Raw genomic sequence first — 18,171 nt, 5'->3', positions numbered from 1 at the left:
ATAGTACAGCAGTGTAAGACAAAACCACTGGAGAGCAAAGCAGCCGATTTAAGTTTGATCCTGGTCCAGCAAAGAGAAACACATCTGTTCTAGTACAATAGTCACTGATACTATACTGTGTTTTGTGTGAAAATTTAAAAGTGTGGAAGTTAGTGGCCGGTATTCACCATCCTTTCTCCAGGCAGAGATAAAGTCTTGCATTCGTTCAGTCTTGGTCTTGCAAGCAACAGAGGAAAAAGAAAGGGAAATTCTAGCTTCTGCGCGTCATTTACAAGCACTTCTTAACCACTTATTTACATTACTCACCTTGTTACTTCTCATTTAAATCCTCAAATTTTGCTGAATTTGAAAATGAGAGAGCAAGTCTTCTGGTATGCAAATGAGATCTAAATCAAAGAAAAAGATGAGAAAGCTGACCTGTGAGAGGAGAGGACGAGAGAGCAGAAGCCCTCCTGGGATCTATTTATATTCTCATAACTCCAGCCATCTTAAGTCCTTGTCCCTCCTAAATACTCCTGAGGGTGTGAAAAAACAGGGAAGATTGAGTTTTTACCAAACCAGCTGTACAAAACAAAATAAAGCCCGCAGTGAGATTTTTGTTTGCTTTAGATTTCTGTAAAAAGGCAAAGGAGAAGAATTAGTTAAAGGTCGTTTCTTCGTAGCCGCTTCCTGGCTTCGCACAACCCCTTCTGAGGCAACACTGCCAGCTTACACTCCATGGGGAATACATGGGACAAAGACAAGAACAGTGCGTGGAATGGCACCGCTCCTGAACGGCTTTGGCTGGGATGGCGTCCCTGCAGAGACGTGGTTTCAAAGAGCCCGCTCCTGGCTGATGGGTTGCTGCTGAAGGCGAGTTGGGAGGTGCAGTTCTGAACGCACGGAAACTGAGAAAAGCCCGTGAGGTTGGGGGAATTCTTTCTTGAATCAAAGGCTCTTTTAAAAAAAAGAATTTAAAGAAATATTGATATAAAAATAGAATTATTTGCAGTTCAAAATCACAACTCACTGGGCACTATAAACACCGAAGGCACCAGAAGCAGAATTGAGTGCAACTTCTCCGATCTGCCACGCAAGCTGCATTTGGAACTTCAAACTCTACACACCTGCCCACTTCATGCATGTAAATGTTACCATTCCCCACTCTGCAAGTGGAAGACGTGTATGAAAAACTGCAAGCATTGAAACTACTGTCAGTCTCAGAGACTGCTTGTGAAAAAAACATGTTTTATCATTCAGACAGTGAAAAAGTGCCTATAAGACTTCATGGAGGCATACTTCAGTCCTATTTCCACGACTTACAGCACAGATAGCGTTTATAAATGATGCCAGGCCTACTACTGCACTTAAACCATCTAAATAAACAACATCAACACTGCCATCCTCCATTTCTTTCATGTGTGTAAAGTATATGGGCCAGACGTGGCCGTCAAAGAGACCTGGTGGGTCAGGAACCATGTAGTTATGTGCACTTCTCCTCCTTTTGCATTTCTCATACAGAATCCAGCTATTGATTTAAGTTCTTCTTTTAGAATGTCATTTCAACAATTACAGCTGTTAGAACACACAAGTAATGGACATCCCATCACCCGACAGATGTAAAATTTCATTGGCATAAAGAAATTTCAAGGTAATGATCCATATAGATTTTGGATCTAGTCAGAGGAAAGGCATCATTTCTGTAATATTTTGAATATTTTTGTCTTTTAAAATTGTAAATTAACCAAAATGTCAAAGCAAAAGTTTCCCATTCAAAAGGAAACGTTTTTTGTTTCAAAAGTGACAAAATTGTTTCAAATACTTTCACAGTATTTCCAGACCAGGAGACTCTTCACAAAAAAACACCACTAGCACCAAGACACTCAGCACTAAGCATAAATCCAGGATATCCTAAATCACACTAATTAAGGGGATTGAATAATCCCCCAAAGTATTTCTTGATACGTTCAGAGCAATACGTAAAACAAACCACCAAAGTTAGGCTTCAGTTCACGGCGCTTTTTTTAAAAGTAAAAACAAATGGCAACCTAAAACATTTGCGCCCTATTGCTAAGTGTGTTCTTGTCTCAGAAAAAATTGTGTCTTTTCCTCATTATACTTTGCATGAAGATGACAGAAAACATCTCCGGAGTTGCATAAATTGCATAGTAGAATTTGTCATTTTATTTTACTGTTTTAATCTTTCTTCAGATAGCTCCTCACAGTTTGGGCACAAACTGGATTTTTATCAGCTTGCCACTTCTCCCTTCACTCAAGCATATCTGTACATTTAACCACCAAGATTTTCTTTGAAAACCAGTGCCAGAAGAAATACTTCTACTTGCAAATCAACAGGTAATATCAACAAAACAGACAAGTCAAGCACAGAACTTCTACCTAGCAGGATACACTAGGCAATCCTTTAAAACAGCATACGTATTTCACTAGCTCCGAAATAAGCATTATTGACTGGAGTGTGGAATACTTTTCAAAACATGTAATTCCCTAAACACTCTTTAAAAAATTAAATGCTAAAAAATACACAATATTTTTATTTTAGCACCGGGTTCTGCTTCTGTACGACACATTTTAATCTACTGATGTTTCTTAAGGAGTAAGATGCTTCTTTCTGTCCTCAAATAATATTGACATAAGAAAAACACAGTAGGCTAACACCAATTATATATGGTTTCACTTACAGTCTTACAGTATTGATATGTAAATCAACTTTGATGCTTCTGAATTGTGAATACATGGCTGCTCAGACAAACAATCATTTCTGTTTGCAAACGCAGAATGGATCCTTTGTGTAACCAGCCCCTCTTCTAAAAACGTAGCCACATTTAACGCTGTATGGAACAGAGAGCAATAATGAACGTTCATTTAAAAAAGCTCACTGTAGTAACCCCACTATTTGCATGCTCTATTATGAATATACCACTTCTGGAGGTAAACAGGATTTCATTAAGTGCCCATGAAATCCTTAATGTCTAGGCTATGACTATGACGTTATGCTGAATAAAGGATATAATGTATCAGCATAAACTCTCGTAGAACAGTTAGGGCCTGATTTATTTTTGTCTTGTATTTTGTGCAGCCATTTACTCTGGGGTGGTTTTGTGACCCGTTACACTCATTTTTCCATCATGTAATCGAGTACAGAAAATACAGAGAAATTAAAAAATCAAGGCCTTGTCCACACAGACTGGATTGAGACAACCAGCTGCCAAAAAGCTTTCCAATAATAACAGTAATAAATTACTGAGAATTGTAATATGCTATGATTTCACATCACAAGGAATAAGTAAGACACCAACATTAAGTCCTAGCGCAGTTTTCCTGTGCCACTATTGCCATTGCTGCAAATACCTAGGAAACACAGCCACTGGATTTACTAAAAGAAGAAAAGGAACAAACTACTTCGATAACAGGAAGCTACTGGCAAATTTCATCAAGCCAAGTGAGAAGTAGTAAAATGAACAAGAAGATTCTTAAATCATTCATTAATTGCACTGGGGGCTGCATGATGCAGGGATTGGCTATAAAAAGACAAAAGCACAGCAGCCCTATCTATATCACCACATTTTATAGGTACTCCTGCCTTTATCCGAGCATCTCCAAGAACCATACAAAAACCCCAGGAGGGAAAAACAGTGCTTTCAGTCATGAGCTAAAATATAAAAAAGCCTGCATTTTTTAATGATTAAAACTAAGAGAAAATCAGCAGTGCTGCTTTCTCAAGCTCATCCTTAGGAAAAAAAAAACAAACCAAAACAAAACAAACAACCACAAAAGGAGTCATTCTCAAGCATTCTTTCCTTCTCCACACTGCCATAAAGCCCGTCGATATGTCTCATATAAAAGCAGTATAATTTCTTCATTACAAAAGCAAACTACGTTTAAGAATATCTTCAATACATACTTAAGTTATTCACAATTTCGGTGAATTAAGCCCAACACTTCAAATTTGGACTTAGAAACTGAACCTACTGTCTTTACGGATTGACATATTTTATTCGGGTGCAATAAAGCAACCAAAAATATGGATTACAGCTTCAGGCAAACAGGAAATATACCCTAATCCTATTTAGAATAAATCTTAAAAAAATAAATGAGATGTACTGAATGAAACCACATTTTAAGAACATCTGAAAAACAATGGTCGTGCCAGTGATGTAACAAGGAAGACAACTGGATTGGCTTTTGACTAGTAAATGCCACTGATACTTCTACGGATACAAATAGTTTTCTGTATGATGCATCTCTGCCAGCAGAAATAATACTGAATAAATACTGAAATTACTTTCCATAAAGGCAATTAAATTGCAGTTCTACCTAAAACAAACAAGCTTCACAATTACTACTGTAAAACAGAGCAATAAGATTTGGACATCATTAAGGACTATTAGATATTCAAAATCTGCTTCCGTGTAAATGGAAAACCAAATCTCTCCACATGCATCCATACTTAGGAAGTTTTACGCAAATGTCAAATTTCTGTGAACAAACATCTTGAGCAGTGTAATACAAAATGCAGAGCTGTGCGGGGAAGGTTTTGTAGTTCTACTGGTTAACGACAGAGAGGTGATCTCCAGGCTGATCATGGTCTTGAGCACTAGGAATGTTAAGAGCCCGCTTTGGGAGTCTTCCTGGCATACGGCTGGTTTAAATGGCTCTATTTGATGCTAGTATTGATCTGTCATTCAGTACACTGGGAATGCGTTATGAATACAACTTAATTAATTTAGTGCCTCACTGTAAGAGCATTTGCCCAATGAATGGACACTGAAATGTCTAGAAGTTAATTGAGTTACATGGTAGCAAACAAAATATCCCATTACAGCCTCTGACAAGCTGCTAATTTGCTAGAGTTGCTAATGTTTTTCTCTGGCCTTTTTATATTGATACCGATTTGTATTGATGTACCTATGTTATTTTAATTTTAATTTGCTTTTTATCTGAGCATACGGAACTTAGATTTTGATTCTTCACTGCATCCAACAAGACTCATTAAATCTCTGGTTCGACCTCCAGCTCCATAAGGAACAAGAGTTGACTTTTTGATTCTGGGTTTGGTTCTTCATCAGCCCTAGGAAGGCAGACCAAGGCTGGTTCAGGCGGGCAGGGACCAGAATGGCATTGTCACCAAGGTCCAGTAAGCTCCAGCTTCTCTATTCCCATGGCGTGTTTCCTTATACCTCATGACCTAGCTGAGCGTTGCGGTATGCTCCTGGCATGAAACTTTTCATTTCAGAAAGAACCTAGACTATTGTTATAAATCTGGCCCACAGTTTACAGCCAACTTGACACACTATCCTGAATACACTGAGGAGATAACAGCTGATAATGGCGACTCTATAGCACAGTTGGCTCTGCAATCACCACAACAATTTGTGAGTATAAGGTATAAAAACTTTTCAGAGTGTTTTAATGACAACTTTCTTGATTGTGAATTTGATAAAATAAAAACAGCTGAATGCATTCTCAATTTGTTTTTAAATAATATGGTTAGTAACAAAAATACATCCCACACTCAAAAATCACAGATCAACCCCATTTTTTATAGCGAAATTAATAGATCCAAAACGTGGGAAAACTTCACATGTACACAAATACATGCACGTGCCCATGATGGGTCTTCAAAAGCATGTATATCTTACAGCTTACCTAGAACAGTGTAACCTCACAGGTGTTGAAGAAGCTGTCAAGGTACATTTTCCATAAACCTAAATGACAACTGTAAGAGTAAATAACAGTGTCAGCAGATCTCATTCGACAGAAGGAGAAAAATAAAAGGCACAGTTAACGCGGAGTCCTGGAATTCAAATTTTACAGCTGATACTACAACAGATAATTAAGCAGAAAATACACTGTGTTCTTCGCTTTTCATGCTTTTTTCATAGGTGAAGGAAAATGTTTTTGCCTCAAATATATTCCATTTGTGTAATGTTTAAGAACGTATACATTTTTTATGTACCTTGGCAGTCAAATCTGAAATCTATTTACATCTGTGAGAATCTTCCACATGACATCACTGGGCTTAGAAGAAATCTTTCTACATGTTTTTTAATCAAGCCATCATTAGAACTTCTACTGCTAAAAGGGATACAAATTTAAATCATGCTATACCTGGAGTATTTTCCCACATTAAAATTAAAATAGCAGTTCCAGATAGATTTCTACAAAGCAGTTGGCCTGTGGTATTAACTATAAATACTTAAGAAACTATACTTCTTTATCCAGCTCAAAGAAAAATAAATCCAGGGATAATACTGACAACTAATTTTTCTTCTGACACATTTAGCTAGATTTGGGAACTTGAAGCTAACTTTGTTAATTACAGTGCTTTCCAGCCCAATGAAACATTCTCGCATATTGATTTAGTGTACTGTTCCTCAGGGGAAAAAGTTACCTTTAATCACTCAATAAAGTGAACCAGACACTGAAGAACCGTTGAAAGTCAAATAAGAATAACATCGGGATAGTAAAAACTTCGCGCCTAATGAGCAGCAGCATAATAACCGCGTGCAGCTCTTACAGTGATCCAGTTCTGGACATCCACTGGGGTTGACCCAGTTCTCAGTTAAGCCACTACAAACCAGCCACTAAATAGCCTCATTTCCTACCAGCACTGGAATTAAGGCACGGGAGCTAGCAGCTAGGCTCCAACTCACAGCAGGGTACTCTGAATTAGGGGTTTGAAGCCAGTGTTCAGTAAGCAGAAATGGCTTCAATGGAAGGACCAACTTCATCTGAAGTTCTGAAAAAGCTACAAACAGAAGCAAACATAATTTTTTACTTAACTTCTAACACAAAGTCTGGAATTAAGTCTTTCATTTATGTTAAATTTAATCAATAGAACTATTCCAGTTTACACGTTAAGAGGAGCCGGACACAGATAGCGAGTGTGCAGAATCATTGTTCTCATTTAGCTCTCAAAGCTTCTGTCCCCACCCTGTAAACAGTGGCATGGTTAAGAAAGAAAATAGCAGAGGGAGCTCTGTCCCATGACTAATGAACTATTACTTTCTTGTACCTTGGACTGAAATATCTATAAATATTTGCAGCTCACTTCAAGTACAAAAGATTGTTTTTATCAAACATACTGGAATGAATTTACAAAAGCCACGTGCACTCATGAAAGACCCATGCTGTGTTTAATTGTGAGTAGCAGTGGTAACAGCAGTGGCAGAATGCTCCACAGAATTATATATAATTTAGATCCGAGTCCTCCCTATCATGGATTAAGAACTACTGCGTATGATATGACAGATGCTAATCTTGGATAGAGAGGTCAGGTACAATCCAGTCAGAGCCACTGCCAATCAGCACAGCACTTCTGGAGTTTTACCTTTCAAAAAGATTCATGGGTTCATGATTTGACAGTCCCATTCACTGAAAGGCCAGGAGAAGGAGGAAGAACTGACCTTCGTGAAACCAAAGGGGGAAGCAGGGGAGCTGCCCTTCCCTGAACTTTTGCAGAAGAAGGGCAAATTTACGTTTCCCACACTCCACCTCCTTCTGCCTCCACGCCAGCGTCACATGGTGAAGTTGCACGTACAGGTTAGCTGCCTACAGAGCCGCAGAAATCTCTTCCCTTTGTTATCGTTCCATCTCCTACTGTTTGTCTCCTGGGATGAAAGCAGTTTAAGCGTCACAATCTGCTCCTGAGTGAACCGGAGTTAAGCTAAACCAGCAACATAATTCTGTGCAGTCACATGCCGTTCCCCCCTGCATGGCTTCACACCGTAGCTGCTGATACCCTGCTTGAGAGCTGTGTTTGCTTAGCAGGAAAATAGCGTTGTTTCAAAGGAGCGGGCACACTAATAACTTGTAATCTGTTGCCTTGAGGCTGGATCAATAAGACTGCGGTTGCAATACCTTGCACAGCAAGACAGCAGGACCAGTAAGAAGGCCATCTTCTGGGAAACCAGTAAAATTTTCTGACTTTGCATCTGCAAGTATCTGTCGTGCTTTAAACAGAAAATACAACAGATAAAACAATAAATATAACTTAGTCTAGCATAAGCTGAAGAAAATATATGGAAACATGTGAAACAGAAAGCATGTTATTGTGAGTGTGCAGGCAAAGGAAGAAGAGCTGGCGGCATGGCTGATAAACAGTGAGATACAGACGAACAATACGCAGGGTACCCGCAGTTCATCCAGGACTAACAAGGACACCCGGGGTGTGCTAGCGGCGGTGATCAGGAAACAGCCAGACACAGCATTTAAAGATGTGCAGTATGAGCTGAGTGTCTCCTGCTGCTTAGCGACTGACACCTAAGCGCGCCTTGTGCATGCATAAACTAACGAGCCAATTAACACACGTACAATTGACACCAAGAGGAGAAAGCATGATCCAGCACGTAAGGAACAGACTATAACGTATGTAAAAGGGAACCACAGCTCCGATTCAGACTGCTGGACAGGTGAACAAGGCCTTCTGCGTTCACTTTGGTCACCATAGAGTCGTCATAATTTCTTCCAGTCCCAGCATAAACAATATTTATAGATGTCAGAGCTTTTTTACTTGACTCCAATGTTCCTTATTTTCTTCAAAATCTGTCAGTTTTAAGTCTTTAAAGATGATTTCTTCCGATAACTCACAACAATTCTTCATTTCCAAACACTGACAGCAGAGCTTTCCATTCAGGAACACCTCTCCTTTTTGTTTTATGTAATGTGATAAAGAAAGCCGGACTGAAGGAGCTGCAGTAATTGAGAAATGTACTCACACACAGCCCAGGTCAATAAGGAGACAGAACACAGAACTGTAATGTAAAATTACAGGTAAATACATTAAGCTACCACAATGTGGTAATAAATGAGATCATAATTGCTCACTATGTCATGCTTTAATAGTAGCACATGGAGAAAAACATCTTAAAGTGTTTTGAACAAAGGGGGCAAGAAGTGTTCAGAATGTAAAGCAATTTGATTTTCAATAGCAAAATATTTTTTCATTAAGACATTAGTAAATTCACCTGGAAGCAAACTCTATGAAAATGCTGTTGCATATTCTTTACAAACACAAAGAATTGTCTGGCCCAAACTTGAATTGAAAGGACACCTTTTTTTTTCCTTTTTTGTTTTTTAAACTCTGACTAGCAGTGAACTGTATGGGCACTGCACCTGACCTGTTTGTATCCACGAAATCGTTAAGACTTGACCAAACTTGTTTCCCCTTTCTGGTCACATGCTCTGTATTATCTCTCTTTTTTAGTGTCTACAATACTGGTTCACAAAAATTGCTGCCTTCTATCTTTAGAATGTGCCTAATCTTTAGAATATAGCTTCCAGTTAAAAAGCAGTCAAGAAGGACATTGTATTGTAAGAGAATAAGAAAGCTCATTTCACATTAGCAATTAGCCTATTTACATTAATTATTCAATTGCCTCATTCTACAATTTCCCTGCTGTTCTTTTGTGCTTCCTTTCTCCTTGCAGCATGTTACAGCTCACATTACCTCACTTTGATACTTTTCTCCCTTCCAAGGGGAGCCATGAGTCTAAAACATTTATTTTGTTTGTTAATAACCTGTCTGTGTAGACACTTTGGAACTGTAATGGTACTAAAAAAACAATTCCAAAGCCTTCAAAAGAACTGACAGACTGAAACCATCATTATGACCTAAGTGGAATGGCTTGGTCTGTGAAGGATCATCTTATTTCTCAGAAAAGAGCACAACACCTCTCATTTCTTAAGGAAGAAGCTGAGAACTCAATTAGAGCTGAAGAAGCATTTGGGTTTTGTCATATCTTATGGGTCTGACTTGACTTGAGACATCCATAATCAAGTACCATAATCTACCATAGGATCTAAACACTTAACTCCAAATACTGCACTATCTTTGAAAAATACTATCAGAACGCCCAGTAGATGTTTGATAGGAATATGTTCTGGAAATATAAAAAATAGCGTTCCATCTCACAGCAAGCAAACAGATGATCACGGCTCTAATAACGATGTTTAAATCCACCCATATAGAGAACATATGTAAAACTGCAAGGACAAACTGGTTCTTGTATAGTGCCCAAATAAAACCTGAATGTGTAGGCGATAAACATCATTGCTTTATAATTATTTCAAAGTAAAGTCAAATTACAGTATTATTAGTATTTAAAAGGCCACCTTGCAAAACCAGACTAAGCCTATCGTTAGTCCTTCAAATGCTAGACAGATTTTCCAGCCTGACTTGTCTCAGTGTTCAGCAATCCCTTTATTTAATACAACAGAGGGCTCTCATTCATCCTGCGTAACCACTGCGATATGAATATCATTCATCTCTGTGTCTGAATTCAGCAGTGATGAAAAGCACAGGACTAAGCAGCCTTGGAAACCAATGTGCTCTGTTTAACCATGGGACAGAGACAGCAGCACGTGCCTCCCCACTCAGTATGCCTCCAGCCATTTTCTAATGTAGGGTTACATGAAGAGAGCGTAATTTGGTGTCCAAGCTTGTTCCGTATCTGTTCTTCCTGCCACGATTCCCAAAGGTAGCACTCATTCCTAACAATGTTTTTGGAGAGATCCATGCAGATTAGGAATGATGATTAACACGAAATGACTATTACATTACTTGTTTTACACAAAATCAAGCACGTGGCAATAGCTACCAGCCTGTGTCAGCCTGGGTGCACGCCTGCAGCAACCACAAGCCACAAGGTCTACAGATACTCGAACTGCTGATCACTGCTGTGTCAGCCCTCTCTCTTTGAGAGCAGGTTGGCAGAGCAGGAGCAAAGAAACCTACCTTTTTGAGAAAGAGGGTAAGACACAGTCTCTTGTAAACCTATCATCATGAAAGTCTTCTTTTTCTAATCTTTCCCAGACAATTATTCAAAATAAATTTTGATATTCTGTAACTCTTTTTTTAATCTCACAGTTCCCCTTCTTTTGCTTGCAGAGATCCAGAGCCATCCCGCAAATGTGTGCAAGGTAACAGGTACACTGTAGGTGACAACTATTATTTTAGCTGTTTGTACCATTTGAGTCAGGAATTCTCTGATTCCATTCCAGATGTTTCCCAGTCACAGGATGTTTCAGATAGCAAGCTTTGCACATAGCTATTTTTTGGATGCGTCTTTCAAGACCTGTGGAAGACAGGGCAAAAGCTCTCAACAAATTCAGATTTTTAACAAGATCTTGTTATCTTTTCCTCAACAAGTACCCCATCAACAACAATTCTAGAAGGGAAAAGAAAATCCCAGACCCCTGGGGTTCAGTTTACTTAAGCAGAGAATCTATCTGTGCAAACTTCTCAAATAGAAGTAAAAGCCAGGTAATGATAACGCGGTGAATTAGAAATAGATCATTAATATTCAGAAGGCTGTAATTCTGCTGGCTTTATACCACTTGCTTTACATCTTCCTAACATGCATTTACTAAATGATTAGGAAGGTTCTTCTTCAAGAGCAGAAGAAAAAGTATTCTTCTGTGTTCAAAGCAGCAAACTGTATTCACTGTTTGATGTTTTTCAAATTAAACCACTGCCATTTCTGTGTCCCTTAGAAAACATTACACTACAGGCTGTATTTTATAAGATACATCTCCCCACAGTCCAGCTACACCAATCTGCCCAGTGCTGCCGCTGCTGTTCAAGGACTCAAAATTAGCAGACTTTCAGAAATATTGTCTTGAAGCCTTTACTGAGAGCATCTGATTTGCAGAACCATTGTCACTATTCAGGCACGCTAGATATTCTTCTTGAAAACAAGTTGCTTCCTGAAAACAATATTAGCTATCTGAAATTAAACCTCAATCTATAAACATTTGCAACCTGACCCTGTTAAACTGAAAATTGACTTCCCTGGCTCCCCTGACCTCAGGGACTATTCAGCTTCTGCTTCTCTCAGCATTTTTCAATCCATCCTTCAGCTTGCTCTGATCAGCTCCTGCACAGCTTGCCACTCCCTTAGCCAGTGACTGCACCGACCTCCCTTGATAAAATAGATCTCCACAATAGGAACCATGCTACTGCAATCACATTTTAAAGGTATAACCTTTAGGGCAACTAGCCTCATGTTTCTAGATCTGTGATATCAGCCTCTGAACTTTCCTTTCAACCTGCAGGCAAGTAGAGACCTGACAGTGCTCCAGTAGATGCTCAGCAAAGACGCATACAGCCGCCTCACAGACAGGCAATGATTCCTCATTTTGCCATACCGTATTATACTCACTATACAGATCAGAGATCCTTCTTATATCGTGGATAAAGAACATCAACAATCCTAAAACATTGGTCTCAACTAAAGCTGGGAAAATATTTAGAGATCAGCCTCCCCTGCAAACAGCTACACTCTCCTGTGTTCTGAACAGAAGATAACCAAATGCAGAACAGAATATGTGAGAGCGCCAAGCCTAACATCTGAAGTTAAAAAAAAATATAAAGTATCACAAGTAACAGCTGACAAACCAGGGAGAATGGGAAAAAACATACACTGAAACAGATTTCAAGCGAAAGAGAACAGTTAAAGGACAAATGAAAGACAGAGCAAACATTGGGAATATTACCTGTTTCAGCCACCAGCATCTTTCTGTTAAATCCTTACGGGAGGAAGAGACCTCTAGTTTTGTTGCCATATGGAATTCTATTCCCACTGTCCTATGCCTGCAGTAAACTGAAAACTACAATTTGCTAATGTCAGTGACAGAGTTTGGCAAATCTCTTCAACGCACAGGGAAGGCTGGTAATCTTTCCCTTTACTTGGCATGGGTCACACAGAGGTTTGAAAAGAAAATTCCAGTTGAAAGTTGAACTTGGCCAAAACAATGAGTGTGTCTCCATTTCTGGTCCTTTGGAGAGACAGACCTCCCATCCCCAACACCAAATTACTTCCCAGCTTTCAAAGTGTACCAGCAACTGAGAACTTGGCAAAGCATGTTCAGAATTCAGATTTACAAAAACATTTCATACCTCTTGATGCAACACTAGGATGCCCTTCTAAGTGAGATTCCTAGTGCATTGCATTTAAACAGCCCTTGACGTGAGGCGGAATGTTATCCTCCCCTTTTACGGTCTGAAACTGGGACGTAGGAAAATACAGCAGTTGTTCAAGGATGTGAAGGACCTGATCTGAGAGATGCTTGAGGTTTTAAGAACCTATCATCATAATACTAGACAACGTTAAACACTAGGCAGCAGTTCTTTCCACAGGAACGTCCGCCTGTCCAAATGATGGTGATGTTATTGCCCCATTGGCTCAAGTGGTTAGCCATAATGCCGGGCTTTGCGGGATGGCTTTCGTTTGTATTGCCAATTTCTTATACAAGTCAGATGCATTCTGCTGTATTTTTGTTCATACACAAAACACATACTTATATGTCCTCGTTCCCTGAATACAATACAAAATAACAACACACAGAAAATCTTAAATAGGCCTACACAATAGAAGTCATGATATTTATTTTAATAAGAACTAAACAAAGAATAAAAAAAAGATTTTTGGCTGAATCAGAAGTTTTTTGGTTGCCTTCCGCTCCCCACCTCCTTCCGCCCCCAAACTAGAGGCTAATTCAATGAAGAGGTGATTTTTTTTTCTGGAAAAAAAGAAGTTAAAGTATGCCAATACTTTCTAATATTTTACTCTGGTTTGTTTGTTTGTCCTCAAAGTGTGTCTGCATTACAAAATGTAACATAAACACTACATATCACTACAAAACATTGACTACTGCATCCGTAACAACCTGATGTTTAGCTTCCACTACTCCAGAAGAGTTCCAAGGGAGTCAAGTTGTCCACGAAGGGTTACCACGAATCTGACCAGAGCTGCAGAAGCTAAAACAGCTAACGCAACAAATACACACCAAAGCAGCATTTCTGTGCATCTCTGCAAAGAAAATCACTGAGCTTTGTGCTGGGAATGTATCTTCATTATCTTTGTCAGGCTCCTTGGGTGGGAGGAGGACAGATGAGGTACTTTGTTCACTTCTATAAATGTCACCGGATAGTCACAGTTGCTTAAGATGTGAATGGCATGATCTGAGAAACTAAAGAAAGATCAAGAATTCCTCAACTCTTGCAGTGATTAACAGGCTAATCCAAAAGCCACTGAAGTTCGTAGAAAGACTGCACAGGTGTTAGCTCAAGCCCAGATGCCTTCTTAACTCCAGGCGTGAATTATGTTCATAGCTACCCATGTCAATTTATATGGATGTGAACTTCCCACAGGCAGGGAAAACATTTACCATTGGACCACGCAGAAAGATCATGGCTGAAAATACTTTTGAAAAATGCCCGCAGATGAAATTTTAATCAGTTTGTCTCTCAGAAAGAAACCACACCAAATGTATTTTGCAAGAAAACAAGCCACCCTGTCTGCATCATTGTTCATTAGAAATGGAGGTACGGAGCATTTAAAAGCTATTCATGACTGACTTCAGTGTCTTGGACTAATTAAGCCAATGAAAACAGCAGCTTGCTGATGCCTTATAACACATAAGGTTTGTGTATCATAAAAAGAAATCTGAAATATATGAAATGCTAAAACTGTTAGGAAAACTTTCTTGCCTGGTTCAGTTTAGAATGCCCACACATCTTCATCATGCTTAGAGAACCATGAAAACAGGATCAGGGTCAGCTTAGCACTTCGAACAAAGAAACATCAGACTCCGCCAACAGCAGCAACGAAAAAATACTGAGGTTTAACTTTTAAGCCTTCCCAGTCCCTCAATTATGTCAGCTATTAAGCTAGAATTCTTTTTTTCATGTTTAACAGATCATTGCTAATACCCATGAAAATAAGATGTCTTACCTGTGAATTTGATATCAAAGATTCAGCCGCATCGCCAGTGCTATACAGTGTAAAAACCTCAGAGATGCTAAGAACTCTACCAGATATGACAGCAAATTATGGATCTGAACAGGAATTGTTTTTCCTGTTTAATGAAAACTGCCTACAATCATACACTGCCAAGTCTTTCTGAGAAAAATCAAGATCTTTCAACAATTTTTGTTTGCAGAAGAAAGCAAGCAAGAAAAAAATGCTACCCCGGTTTAGAAAGTACAACAGGGATTAAAGAGACATGAGTTTAAGCCCTTCTTGCAAATCAGATAAAGCAAAAACTTGAATGTCAGTCATCCACATTCCACATCACTACAGTATTTACAGCTTATTTTGGAGTCCTCCTCACCCTATCTTGGTCTCATTCCTCCTGCTTGGCTCCCTACTTTACAGCAAGTATATTTTGGCCAGAATATTCCTGAAAAAAACTTTGGTGATATGAGTCACATATTAGTCTACTTAATCAGAAAAAAGAAAATGGGAAAATCATATGCTAATAATAGGAATGATGCAAAAAGCTTGTTTTAACAGCCTCTGGGTTTCACACTGTCAGCAGACGTTCCTTTTTGTGATGAAAGCTGGCAAGATATATTTCCTGAGTGTATGCTTGCAGCTCTATTATTGGAAATGAAGGATCAGTGTATTACCATGAAACCACTGAGCAATCCTGTTGGCGTTCCGCTCAAATCCAGCACGTCGAGGGATCTGCTCTTCTCTGAACCAGCGAACGATGACATCTCGGGAAAAAGGTCTAGACGGACGCTCCCAGATGTCACTGCATTGAAAGGCAAGTAATTACAGAAAAGGGTCGTACAGAGAATTAGCAGAGTATGAAAGCAAGGGACAATATAAATATTAGACTCTTTTCTATATATTTACAAAACATACCTCTACAAAATGGTCAGTATAACTGCTGTTCAGGATAGCTCACTGAACAATTTTAACCTTTTTTAAATTTGTTACAATTATCTTGAGTTTTTATGGAAACCAGAATATTTTGATTTACATTTGTAATGGAGCCTTCAACATTTTCTTAAGCATAGAACTTCAATTAGAAAATAATTTACTACAAAAGATGCAATGGACATTTCAGCCAGCTTTTGTTTGGCACCTTGTTTTTATTCCAATCTACATGTTGACAAGCAAAGTTTATTTTTTTGCTTAGAGTATATTCCTTTCCACTGGCAAGAAATTCTAAAATCAGAATCATCTATAATAGGTTGTGTATCCAAACCACTGAGCATGACAGAGGGAATGTTCCGGTTAAACTCTTCTGTTCCTTTTGCGTTCTCTACTTGAGAGCCTCCCTTACTGTTTCTACTACTTTCTATGCATTTTAGATTGTTTTAGATAGTAGGAGGCAAATCAGGTAAAACATGTGCAAAATCCATCCAGCTACCCCGAATAAGGACTAAGGTATATTATATCAAATGAAAGTACAACTGCATTCCAATTAAGCATACAATCTCATTTATCCTGATAACAGTAGTAGAAGGGAGGTTTTATAATTGATTTCTGTATAGTTTGAAATCCCACAGGTTTCTGGGTACTCAAACTGTTAGCACAAACTACAAAATCTTCATTACTCTTCTTTTTCCGATAAATAGGATGAAGGTTAGTGTCGGTATGTCTACGTGTACTATAATTTCACTTTCATTTGGTGAGACACACAGTTCACAGTGCCCAGTACAGCAGCTGACTACATACTTTTGGCTTTCCTACTCCACCTGCCGTGGAGCTGCCAGTTAAGTACAGCAGCTGACTACATACTTTTGGCTTTCCTACTCCACCTGCCGTGGAGCTGCCAGTTAATGTTGCATATTTCTAGACAATGTAACAGAAAACTATTAGGAAAGTTAGAACATCAGCTCAGAAGTCACCAAACAGCATTAAACTAATTTGTGAGATAATCAGGAACCCTGAACACCAATCAAGGTTCTGCATTTCATGACAGCGAGCTGCTTTTTAGAAAGGAGTAAGAGCAAACAGATAGATACTGTCTACTTGATGATATGCAACTGAGTCCTCCTTTCATCTTGTCTTACCAAAACTAGTGATTTGACTCTGGTGATATCAAGAGATGAAGCCTGCAGTGAATGTAATAGTTACTGCTAAATTACATGAACACGTGTGAGCAGAACTGACCAATATTCATCATAAAATTTGAAGATACAATCATGAGTGAGGGAAAAAAATGAGAATTCAGTTATAGACACATATTAAAAAAAAAAAAAAAAAAACAACAAAAAACAACAAGAAAACTGCATGTGTTTGTTATTTCTGGTTTTCAATATTATCTAGAAAGAAACAAGAAGCCCTTTGAATTCCAGGGTTCTACAGTCCATTCTCATTTCTCAACTCATGTCTCTCTCACTCAGTTTAGTTTCAAAAAACTTGTCAAATCCATAACTTTTTCTGCCCTGGGCTAAATCTCAAAATGACTCTGCCAGTTTCTATACAGCTACTGTGGCCGAGCTTGGCCAGTATGGGCAGGAACAGAGAAATAGAACCACAAAAGTACAAATAAATAAACCATAGAAGGCAAAAGCATAAAAGTGAATAAGCAGGCAAAAGACTTGCATTGGGAAGAGAACACAGCAAAATAAGAAAGACAGTAGGAAAAAAAGTGAATGGAAGCTTTCTAAACAGTATAGAAATTATACAGAAAAGAGATCTCCTGTAAAAATAAAAGAATACTATTTTCATGCGCCTTTTAAAAGAAGAAGCAAGGCAAGGTAAAAGCTACAGCAGCTATACTTCATGTTGAAAAACATGAAAGAAATAACACTGAACCCACGTTCCCTTGAGGAAAAAATCTGTCTCGCACTAGTGGTAAATAACAACATACTGCACACCTCCTCCTTGACCTCCCGGGCCACCGGCAAAGTAAAATTGCAGACAAACATCTGTTCCTGCTTCACCATACCAGTGTTGGGTGTTTTACATTTATCTATATTCACTATTATGGCACATGTATAAAGCAACTTTTATTTTTCCTGATACCTTCACAATCAAGTCATGGACACTGAAAAAGAGGAGCCTGAAGAGATAAGGCAAATAAATACTGCCTGTTTTTTGAAGTATAGGCATAGCTTAGAAACAGATAAACAGTATTGAACATGAGCTGGATCATGATCAGAATATTTTTCAGCTTTTTTTCAGGTTCTTGTTGGAAACAATCACATCTAGCACCACTAAATTCTATAGTAACTAACCTCAGCTCAGAGGAAGCTTAGAACTTCAAGCCAAAGTTATGGAATGTCTTTTTCAAAATCTGCCACTTCTAGTAGAGCTTTTATTACTTCAATTTGAAGAAGACTTTAAGTAGCTTGAAAAACAAGAAGAGAAGTCCTTTGACAAGTTAATTTGATAGTAATTTTAAAGATCCTGTTCTGAGTAAAATTCT

The 18,171-nt window shown here is 38.6% G+C and overlaps 1 protein-coding gene across 1 annotated transcript in view; it reads right to left on the bottom strand.

The window, feature by feature from the left end:
* SH2D4B (SH2 domain containing 4B) overlaps positions 1 to 18,171 on the bottom strand; it is a 128,337-nt gene that overhangs the window by 22,322 nt on the left and 87,844 nt on the right. Inside the window, exon 6 of the mRNA XM_075422983.1 lies at positions 15,413 to 15,540. Coding sequence (XP_075279098.1) covers positions 15,413 to 15,540 — 128 coding nt within the window. The remainder of the gene's footprint in view (positions 1 to 15,412; positions 15,541 to 18,171) is intronic.

Source organism: Opisthocomus hoazin, chromosome 6, assembly GCF_030867145.1.
Source record: "Opisthocomus hoazin isolate bOpiHoa1 chromosome 6, bOpiHoa1.hap1, whole genome shotgun sequence".
NCBI lineage: Eukaryota > Metazoa > Chordata > Aves > Opisthocomiformes > Opisthocomidae > Opisthocomus > Opisthocomus hoazin.
This window is presented reverse-complemented; position numbering and strand designations above follow the sequence as displayed.